This window comes from Corythoichthys intestinalis, chromosome 1 (assembly GCF_030265065.1).
Source record: "Corythoichthys intestinalis isolate RoL2023-P3 chromosome 1, ASM3026506v1, whole genome shotgun sequence".
In the NCBI taxonomy this organism is placed as follows: Eukaryota; Metazoa; Chordata; class Actinopteri; order Syngnathiformes; family Syngnathidae; genus Corythoichthys; species Corythoichthys intestinalis.
In genome coordinates, this window is record NC_080395.1 from 71,360,861 (window position 1) to 71,372,768 (window position 11,908).

Here is an 11,908-nt window from a genome sequence, read left to right on the forward strand (position 1 = left end):
CGATATGCTCCTGCCAGCAATCGAGATATCGGTATAAAAAGGTGTCAATGTCTGAAAAAAAAAAAGAACCAACAATTTGCTACCAAAATCTTCCACCATAATTGTATCTCCGTTAACTCTAAGGCTGCAATGACGGTGCTCGACGCCCAATCCATTTAGACTGGGAACGTTTGCTCATTCGAAACCAGAGCGTTCACAGTCATTCTGTCGGATTTTCAGGGCATTTACAGGTCATTTTCTGTTGAGTTTGAGTCACTACCTATTCATTTGGGTGATTCCCAGGTCACTTCCTGAAGAGACTCATAAAATACCCCAAAATCAACAGGAACTAACTGAAAATTAACAGATACAGTGGGACAAATAAGTATTTAGTCAACCACCAATTGTGCAAGTTCCCCTACATGAAAAGATTAGAGAGGCCTGTAATTGTCAACATGGGTAAACCTCAACCATGAGAGCCAGAATGTGGAAAAAAACACAAAATCACATTGTTTGATTTTTAAAGAATTTATTTGCAAATCATGGTGGAAAATAAGTATTTGGTCAATACCATAAGTTCATCTCAATACTTTGTTATGTACCCTTTGTTGGCAATAATTGAGGCCAAACGTTTTCTGTAACTCTTTACTCTTCGCTTTGTGTAAAGAAATTAACTGTGGGAGCAATTATTAGAAAATGGAAGACATACAAGACCACTGATAATCTCCCTCGATCTGGGGCTCCATGCAAAATCTCAACCTGTGGCGTCAAAATGATAAGAACCGTGTGCAAAAATCCCAGAACCACACGGGGGAACCTAGTGAATGACCTACAGAGAGCTGGGACCACAGTAACAAAGGCTACTATCAGTAACACAATGCGTCGCCAGGGACTTAAATCCTGCACTGCCAGACGTGTCACCCTGCTGAAGTCAGTACACGTCCAGGCCCGTCTGCAGTTCGCTAGAGAGCATTTGGATGATCCAGAGGAGGACTGGGAGAATGTGTTATGGTCAGATGAAACCAAAATAGAACTTCCGGGTAGAAACACAGGTTCTCGTGTTTGGAGGAGAAAGAATACTGAATTGCATCCGAAGAACGCCATACACGCTGTGAAGCATGAGGGTGGAAACATCATGCTTTGGGGCTGTTTTCTGCAAAGGGACTAGGACGACTCATCTGTGTAAAGCAGGGGTGTCCAAACTTTTTGCAAAGGGGGCCAGATTCGGTGTGGTAAAAATGTGGGGGGCCGACTTTGGCTGAAGTCCTTTACATAGAATATATTTAGGCAAATTTTAGCAAGCCATTTTGTGTGTCACATTTGCTTTACTATTTTTTAAAATAATTTCAACAATCTCGCAACTAGCCTGTGTGCCGTTCTCTTTCGACTCTCGGGCTCTTGTGAGCAAACTTCAAGTTGCTTAAATTTCTCGCTGTGTATCTTCCCTGTAATTTTGTTGTACATGTCAGTGTGTCTTGTTTGGTAATATTGCCTCACATTGAACTCTTTAAAAAACAGCGACTGTCTCTTTGCAAATGAGGCAGACACAGTTGTTGCATATTTTAGTGAAGAAATAGTCAAATTTCCACCTATCCTTGAAGCATAGGCCAATGCAGTCAACTTTCTTTTTGTTGTTGTTGTTGATTATCGCCATTTTAGAAAATTGTTAGTAAAAGGTCACAAGGGGTAATGTTGCTTAGAGTGCTGCTGCCTTTTAGTGGGTATATGAGGGTCAGCATTTAGTGTGTAAGCTACTTCATATGCTGGTAGCGGTGCTGCTGACCAATTTCATTAAGTCTGTGTGTGGGCCAGACGTTATTGAATTTTATGACAGAGGCTGGGGGCCGGATGGAATTTGACCACGGGCCGCATTTGGCCCCGGGCCGGACTTTGGACATGTCTGGTGTAAAGGAAAGAATTAATGGGGCCATGTATCGAGAGATTTTGAGTGAAAATCTCCTTCCATTAGCAAGGGCATTGAAGATGAGACGTGGCCGGGTCTTTCAGCATGACAATGATCCCAAACACACAGCCAAGGCAACAAAGGAGTGGCATCTTGAGAAGCATTTCAAGGTCCTGGATTGGCCTAGACAGTCTCCAGATCTCAACCCCATAGAAAATCTGTGGAGGGAGTTGAAAGTCCGTGTTCTGCTCTAGAGGAGATCTGCATGGAGGAATGGGCCAAAATACCAGCAGCAGTGTGTGAAAAGCTTGTGAAAAGTTACAGAAAACGTTTGGCCTCCGTTATTGCCAACAAAGGGTACATAACAAAGTATTGAGATGAACTTTTGGTATTGACCAAATACTTTTTTTCCACCATGATTTGCAAATAAGTTCTTTAAAAATCAAACAATGTGATTTGCTGTTTTTTTCCCCCCACATTCTGTCTTTCATGGTTGAGGTTGACCCATGTTGACAATTACAGGCCTTTCTTATATTTTCAAGTGAAGAGTGCCCAGAGAGGAACTGTGGCTTTGTATGAGGAAGTCTGGAGTGGCAGAGAAGTATGTTCAAGTGGTGCAAGACATGTGTAAGGACTGTAAGACAGTGGTGAGGTCTGCTGTTGATGTGACGGAAGAGTTCAAAGTGGGGTGGGACTACATCAGGGATCAGCTCTGAGCCCCTTCTTGTTCACCATGGTAATGTACAGGATGACAGACGTCAACATCACCAATCACCAAATTCTTCTTTACACATCTAATCAAGCAAAAGCAACAAGTATGGCTTGATTAAACTACTCTTAGAAGTACATTTTTCTCAAAAAGTTACTCGAGTCAATTAAATGTGTTACTACCCACCTCTACTAGCTAGAAATAAATCAGCATTTGTGAATGAGATGCCAGTGTAATGCATGATCCAAACCATTTTATGTCCTCTGATTAGATGTGCAGTGGATCAAACAGTTTTGATGTACAACACTTCTGATCAACATGAATTCAAGTTCAGCATGGAGGCCTTCAAATTCATTGGTTTGCATGACCAAGTGAGTTTATATTTTTGAGATACTGAGTTTTTGATAAGTCTAAAAAAGTTCAAGCAAGAGATATATACTACTGTACTACCAGAAACATATCAGTAACGCTACAACATATGTTCCTTTATTCAGGTTGCAGAAATATATTTTCAGATAATAACGTATAATTATACATAAGGTGGTACCTCTACTTGCGAAATTAATTGGTTCTGGAAGTAGTTTCGTACCTTGAAAATTTGTAAATACAGACACGATTTCTGTGTGACTGCCCTTCCAAGCTCCACAAAATTCAGACATAAATCCTTTAAAATGCATAAAAATGCATCAAAACATGTAACAAATACATGTTACAATTAAAATATTGCACAATAAACATAAAATCTGAGTTGTGGATATTGTAAAAAAAAAACAAGAATAAAGAATAAAAGTTATTACACCCATGTATAGTTGTCAGAACACGAGGGGTGAATGAAGAGGACGCTGGATTACACATATATACACATACAGATGAGGTCCCACTTAGCCAATTGGACACCAGGAATGCTAGGCAACAGGCAATGGCAGAGCAGCTATACGTATGTTACCTTCAGTAAACTCTCTCTGCGTGTACCAGCCATACTGTATTTTTGCCTTTCTAATCCTGAAACTTCTATCATAAGAAGAGACAATATTTTCCCGTTAAGGCACGTTTAACCTGTAGAGATAACACCATAGACTTCATAATGTATTGACGGGACACGGGGCACAGGGCCGATTCATAGGGGGCCTATCTCAGTCAAAGCTGACAGAGTGGAAACACAGACAAAGAGCTTTTTCCGTTGAAAATTGTGAATAAATGCTTGAATTCCTGAATTCTTTATAGATATGGACGTAAAACAGCAAAAGCAAAAAAACAAAACAAAATAAAAACGTGTAGTTAGCATTTATTTTACATAAATATGTCAAAGTACGATGTGAGTCTGTCAGTCAGTGTGGCAGCCGCCATATGTAAACAGAGCTTTTCCGGTGAAAATTCTTGTGAATAAATGCTTAAATCCCCGAATTCTTAACAGATATGGACGTAAAACAGTCTCGATTCTTGGTTAAAAGCACAAAAAAAACCAAAAAAAAACGTGTAGTTAGCATTTATTTTACATAAATATGTCAAAGTACGATGCTAGTCTGTCAGTCAATTAGGTGGTCGCAATATGTAAACAGAGCTTTTCCGGTGAAAATTCTTGTGAATAAATGCTTAAATCCCGAAATTCTTTATAGATATGGCCGTAAAACAGTCTGGATTATTGGTTAAAAGCAAAAAAAAAAAAAAAAAACGTCTAGTTAGCATTTATTTTACGTCAATATGTAGAAGTACAATGTTAGTCTGTCAGCCAATGTGGCGGCTGCCATATGTAAACAGAGCTTTTCCGGTGAAAATTCTTGTAAATAAATACTTAAATGCCTGATTTCTTAATAGATAACGAGTAAAACAGTCTCGATTCTTAGTTAAAAGCAAAAAAAAAACTGCAGTTTTTATTTATTTTACGTAAATATGTCGAAGTACGATGCTAGTCTGTCAATGTGGCGGCCGCCATACGTAAACAGAGCTTTTCCGGTGAAAATTCCTGTGAATAAATGCTTAAATCCCTGAATTCTTTATCGATATGGATGTAAAACAGTCTCGATTCTTGGTTAAAAGCAAAAAAAAAAGTGCAGTTTCCATTTGTTTTACGTAAATATGTCGAAGTACGATGCGAGTCTGTCAGTCAATGTGGCAGCCGCCATACGTAAACAGAGCTTTCCCAATGAAAATTCTTCTAAATAAATGCTTAAATCCCTCATTTTTTAATAGATACGGAGGCAAAACAGTCTCGATTCTCGGTTAAATGCAAAAAAACAACAACATGCAATTAACATCTGTAAACAGAGCTTTTCCGGTGAAAATTCTTGTGAATAAATGCTTAAATCCCTGAATTCTTTATCGATATCGATGTAAAACAGCCTCGATGCTTGGTAAAAGCAAAAAAAAAAAAAAAAAAAAAACGTGCAGTTGGTATTTATTTTACGTAAATATTGCGAAGTACGATGCTAGTCTGAATGTCAATGTGGCGGCCGCCATACAAAAACAGCTTTTCCAGTGAAAATTCTTGTGAATTAATGCTTAAATCTCTGAATTATTTTTAGATATAGACATAAAACAGTCTTGATTCTTGGTTAAAAGCAACAACAACAAAAAACGTGCAGGTAGCGTTTCTTTTACGCAAATATTGCGAACTATGGGGCTAGTCAGTAAGGAAACTAGTGGCCGCCATATGTAAGCAAAGAGCTTTTCCCGTTGAAAATTCTTGTGAATAAACGCTTAAATCCCTGAATTCTTTATAGATATGGACGTAGAAAGACGTTAGAGTTTTGATACTTGGTTAAAAGCAAAAAATCTGTGCAGTTATTATTTATTTTGCGAAAATATTGCGAAGTAAAATGCCAATGCTGTAGCGGCTAATTTCGATTTTTTTTTCACATTTCAAAATATATGCATGGTACGAAAAATATAATCACCTTAAATCCTCAAACAAATCACTCCTGGGACAATCCTTCCTGTTTGAATGCGGTACAGCTTTCGTACCTTTTAACCTAAATCCGGCGTTGGATCCCTGCATGTGCTGACTAACTGCGGCCGACTGCGAATAACTTAAGCGAACTGTGGGACGGCCCTCTACTTGAAGGCGTTGCGCAGTGGCTCACAGATGTGACCCCTCCATTCAATTATAAAGTCTATGGTACCACTGTTTTTGGTCATTGCTGTTCTGTTTTTGTGTTCAAAATAATTCACAAAGTGAACCCTTTTCAGTAAACATCTGAATTTTTCTCCTCAAAGCCGTGATAAAATGGCATAGGAATTTATTGTTTACACCTTGCCGTCTGCTTGTATTTTTCCAATGTGTACAGCCCATGGTTCGGCACAAGGGGAGGATATTAACTTGCTCATTTGCAAAAGGACTGATCCGATTGTCGCTCAAGTTTTTAAAAAAAATTTTTAACAATGGACTTTTCCCTATCATTTGTTAGTATTACTCATATTATCATTTGTTATGAAATGTCATGTCGTATTGTCAGACAATGTGTAACTTTCTTTGTCGTATAGAGTAAAAGTATCACAAAATTGAGTACACCCCTTGCATTTCTGTAGATATTTAAGTATATCTTTTCATGGGACAGCACTGACAAAATTACACTTTGACACAATAAAAAGTAGTCTGTGTGCAGCTTATTTAATAGAGTTAATTTATTTTCCCTTCAAAATAACTCAAAACATAGCCATTAATTTCTAAACCCCTGGCAACAAAAGTGAGTACACCGCATAGAAACTATGTACATCCCTAAATGTCCAAATTGAGTACTGCTTTTCATTTTCCCTCTAAAATGTCATGTGACTCATTACAAGAGTGCTGTCAGCATTGCTGCAGAAATTGAAGAGGTGGGGGGTCTGCCTGATAGTGCTCAGACCATACGCTGCTGTTACGAATACCCCCGGTGGTCAGGGGCCGCGAGCGCAACATAAAACGGCAGGTGTGAAAGGCGGAGGTAGTGACAAATCAAAATTGCAAATTAAAAGAGTTTATTTAACAGAAGAAAAAAAAAAACAATGACCACAGAGCACACAAAGATTTACCCAACCCCCTGCACTATGCAGCAACCACCAAGTAAAAAGTTCCAAAAAAATCCCCTACTAAACCTAGAACCCAAAACAAACCCCAAACTAAATCACTACAGTGGCAGGCACCGATAGTGCCCCAAAATACATGGGTTGTGTTGCCACTCTATCTAATGGACTAATACAGAGAGTTAATACCTACATGAGGTGGGAGACAAAATGTATACCTGCAGGTGTATACCTAAAGTTCCTAGCTCTGTGCTCTGCCCCAACCTAAAGAAAAAAAGACAAAAGAAATCATTAGTAAACAAGTGGCAGAAAGCAAACTTCATAAACAAAACGAAAGTCAACAACATAACAGGCTTCAACAAACCAACACAACCAAATGGAGAGCTGCCACTGCCTCTCCTGAACAGAGCAAACAATTCAACTTCTATAGTGGAAGGAGGAACAGATGATTGGATGATTAACTGATGATGAAGTGGTTCCAGTTGTGGAGGCCCTCTGTGGTCACACAGTTGGAAACTGCTGCAAAGGAAAAATACAGGTGAAAACCAACATAAACCAGTACAAAGTAAAAGAAAAGCAAACATATACCTGAACAAAATCATAAATTACTCCCCATCTGTAACAGCTGCACTCTACATCAAATTGATGTGCACGGCTGTCCCCCCAGGAGGAAGCCTCTTCTGAAGACTGTACACAAGAAAGCCTGTCAGTCTCATCGGACCATACGACATGGTTCCAGTAATCCATGTGCTTTGTTGACATGTCTTCAGGAAACTGTTTGCGCGCTTTCTTATGTACCGTCTTCAGAAGAGGCTTCCTCCTGGGGTGACAGCCATGCACACCAATTTGATGTAGAGTGCAGCGTATGGTCTGAGCACGAACAGGCTGACCCCCCACCTCTTCAATCTGTGCAGCAATGCTGACAGCACTCCTGTAACAGGTCACATGACATTTTAGAGGGAAAATGACAAGCAGTACTCAATTTGGACATTTAGAGATGTACCTAGTTTCTATGCGGTGTACTCACTTTTGTTGCCAGGGGTTTAGAAATTAATGGCTATGTTTTGAGTTAATTTGAGAGGAAAATAAATTACCTAAATTATATAAGCTGTACACAAACTACTTTTCATTGTGTCAAAGTGTCATTTTTTTGTCAGTGTTGTCCCATGAAAAGATGTACTTAAATATCTGCAGAAATTTCAAGGGGTGTACTCACTTTTGAGATTCACTGTACCTGCTGTAGAGGAATTCGTCTCTGACTGTTGTTGCAGTAAATTATTTCATTTTTTCCCCCTACAAGGTATATATCAGCTGTTCAGTCGTGATGTGTGAGGCAGGGAACCCATACACTCGGTGCTCAAAGGGATGCATCAACACCACATCGAACCACCATTACTATAAGAGAGAGGCTGTCATCCAAAGCGCAAACCACCTTGTTTCTCAAGGGCCATTACGTCTTCAGAGATCAGCAGAGAGTAACAAAACCACAGGTACTATGATACGAAACATGACTCGTATCGACTTGTATTGTTTCTCTGTCTAAAACTGTTTTTCTTTTTCTCTCTAGTGATGAATTTCAATCTGAACCTCGTCTTTATTGCTGGATGTCTTCTTGCAGTTGCTGGCATGATGGCTGTTGTCATGTACAAAGCCAAAATGTCCAGATTTACGTATCAACGTTTGCCAACTTCTGAAAATTAAAAACGTGCGCATATGTTCATAAAGTTTTATTTTGAGCAGATGCATCTGGGTATCATAATCATATATCATTACAAAAATGAATTCATGATTTGAATGTAAAAGGTATAATAAGGATGTTAATTTTCTGGTGTGCTTGCTCAATAGTCAGAGGAACTTCTTTTTTCCAATCAACCTACATTGAAAGGACAATCAAACAGCAGTGCAGCTATGACCATTAAATTTGACTGTGAGAACGAGAGCATAAAATCTCCATTATGATTGCGAATGAGTTGAGAAAATTGTAATGTACCTGAGAATAAAAATATATTAAAAAAAAAAAAAATTGTGTTTGATGAAAATCCATTGAAAGTCCTGCTTTACAATCAATAGAAATATAACACCACACAACATTTAGTATCCAGCATCTCCTTTTTGTTCAAATACATATTCGGTGAAAAAACACCAAAGACTCAAAGCAGTCATACTCGTGATTTAAATGAATAAATAAATAAATAAATAAATAAATAAATAATAAATAAATAAATAAATAAATAAATAAATAAATAAATAAAAATAAAATAAATATAAATTAATAAATAATTTAAATTTTATAATATTGCACAACATTTAGCCATAATACTGCTACGCTTTTGTATGACTTGGTCCTACATGGTGACCAGGGTGACAAAAAGTTTTGGTGACCCCCCCAGCAAAAAAAAAAATTATCGCAAAAAGACAACAGTAGTTGACCCAGAAAATACAGCGCATGAAGTATGCTCAGCACAAGGCAACAACCAAAACACAGTATTTGCTAAGAATGTTACATTGTTAACGGTACCTAACCAGTTGATAGCGCACATCAATAAATATGTGCAAGAGAATATTAATTTAACATTACGAACATAGACTTCATAATGGTATTGACAGGACAAGCAAGGGCGATTAATAGGGGGCCTATTTCCGTCTAAGCTGACCGAGTGGAAACACAAAGAGCTTTTTATGTAGAAAATTCTTGTAAATAAATGCTTAAATCCCTGAATTGTTTATAAATATGGATGTAAAACAGTCTCGATTCTTGGTTAAAAGCAAAAAAAAAAAAAAAGTGCAGGTAGCATTTATTTTAAGTAGACATGTCGAATTTGCTGCTCGTCTTCAAGTCACACTGTGGCGCCGCCTTACCACAACAAAGAGCTTTTTATGTTTAAATTCTTGTGAATAAATGCTTAAATCCCTGAATTCTTTATAGATATGTACGTAAAACAGTCTCGATTATTGGTTAAAAGCAAGAAAAAAAACAAAAAAACTTGCAGGTAGCATTTATTTTACGTAAATATGTCGAAGGACGATGCAAGTCCGTAGCAGTTCATTTCTCCCATTGATTTTTTTTTTTCACGTTTCAAAATGCATGCATGGTACAAAAAATATAATAATTACCTTGAATCCTCAAACAAATCACCCCTGACTGTTGGTATGCGGTAGCGCTTTTACTTTTTCCACTTAATCCGGCGTTGCATATGCTGCGTGCCTGTGTTTGTGGACACGGAGGTTCGTTCCGGTGTTCTGACAAATTTTGCAACCCATCAAAAATTGCTACCTTGCGGTTTTGCGCATGCGAGTAACGTTAAAAATGGCCGCGAATGCAGCGATTCCAAAGTAAACATGACAAACTTTCTTTGAAGAAAGGAATATTTACTTAAGTTTGATCATGTAAAGACATGTACTAAAGTTCTCAAACACATCCTACCATATTAGTTGCACACAGCAACTGCACCCCGTGCTCTCACTGTTAACGACTTCGCCGTGTCGTTAAGTATAAATATACGCCATTTTCTTGTTGCACATGCATGTTTATGATGATGTCTAGTTTAGTTAGCACCTTTGGATAACATTTAGAGTCCAATTAAATGTAAAAGAGGGCTTTTTCAGCGCCACAAAAGCTTTGGGAGAAAAATTTTAATAGGGAGCAAATTTTGACAGAACACCGGCCCTGAGACACAGCAAGAGGAGGCTTGACGAGGCTTTACAGTTGCACAACTGAGTTTATTTTTTAAAAAAGCAAGATGATAAAAAGGCTAAAAAGTGAGTCAATTCTGGCTAGACGGTGGGATTCGGGCTCCCCAGGTCGGCCGGTGTTGTGCCGAAAAATGCCCCCCCCCCGCGCATGAAATGTCCCCCCTGACAGAAGTGCCCACACGTCACTCGTACAAACAGCTTTTTCTTACCAATCGATGGACACGGAAATGACTTTCTTGTACTGTGAATATGTGTTACTTTACTCTGCTTGAAGTAATACATCTTGTACTATGAATATGTATTATTTTACTCTGCTTGAATTAATAAATCTTGTACTGTGAATATGTATTATTTTACTCTGCTTGAACTAATGTCACACCTGTGTGATTTTCATTGGGATATGGTCGTGAAAACCTGTAGACTAATACATTTCTCTTCAAAGATGGTTATGTGGCCCAGTCCACGATTTGTTACCAAAATACAGTAGTAGTATTTTGTGTAATTTATTTATTTAAAAGTGATTTTACAGTCGTAAATCCATCACTGTAATGCGTCCATGAAAACATTTGACGTTTTCACCTGAATAAAGCCTCATAAATAAGTGCTCCCGTCAGGGGGGACACTTCACCGAGGGGGACATTTTTCAGCACAACAGGACTGCTCTCGCACAGCAAACAAACGGTGGAAACTGCAATTAAAGTAAGCACTACAAACCAAAAAAAATATATTGCAAACAAAAACTGGTGTCCACACGGGCAGGTCTATAGGACCCGCTGGAACAATTCCCCGCTGGAACAATTTGTGAGCAGCCAGAGAATTCACTTTAAAATCGCTCTAAAAACAGGAAAAGACAGTCAGTAGAAAATAGATAAAATTAGTGATGTCACGAGGTGCGCCGAGTCTTCGAAGCGTGTGTCGAGTAATGAAGGGACTTTTCTGCGAAGCGCGTACCGAGGATCGCTTCATTTAGGGGAGGTTCCGAAAATGATGACGTCCGAAGCCTCGCTGCCAAGCTGTACCACGTGATCGCTTCATGGAGTGCTTTAGGTTTGCTGCGCAGTTTGACAGCTCGCTTCCGTCTATCAACACCTCTGCCTGCATTCAAAATGTGGGTGTTAGCAGGAGAGTTGTGATCAGGTGAGAGTTTAGATAATTTGGAGGTGGTTTGGAGAGTGGAAAGTTTAAGTGAGTTTAAAGAAGGGTACAGTAGTTGATACTAGGATGAAGCCAGCAAGAAAGAGGACTTTCTCTCCGTGGGAAAAATAATTAAATAAATAATAAAACAATTAAAAAAAAAAAAAAAACACTATCTACAAGCTACATCAATGTCCAAATTGCACAAGCATCATCAGTAACCTTTTGCATGTTACACGAACATGTTTACTGTTCTCTCTGATTATGTGTAACGGGTTCACTCAAGTCCGTTGTGTCCAGAGGCGTAGCAAAGGTCCTCGGGGGCCCCAGGCAACAAGCAACATGGGGCCCTTCGAGCATGTGCAAATAAGGGGGACAGATGGACTTGGAGCAATAGCATATTTTATAAAAGTAAAATAACGCCTCGGTCTCATAGAGTGCTTTTTAGGACACTCAAAGTGCCCGGCTTCTATTACATTAGAACATAAAAC

The 11,908-nt window shown here is 38.7% G+C and overlaps 1 protein-coding gene across 1 annotated transcript in view; it reads left to right on the forward strand.

Annotated features, from left to right (window-relative positions):
* LOC130922448 (uncharacterized) overlaps positions 1-8,595 on the forward strand; it is a 32,636-nt gene extending 24,041 nt beyond the window's left edge. Inside the window, exons 10-12 of the mRNA XM_057847290.1 lie at positions 2,863-2,962; positions 7,891-8,080; positions 8,158-8,595. Of these exons, the coding sequence (XP_057703273.1) occupies positions 2,863-2,962; positions 7,891-8,080; positions 8,158-8,291 (424 nt within the window). The 3' untranslated portion in view covers positions 8,292-8,595. The remainder of the gene's footprint in view (positions 1-2,862; positions 2,963-7,890; positions 8,081-8,157) is intronic.
* Positions 8,596-11,908: the final 3,313 nt, after the last annotated feature.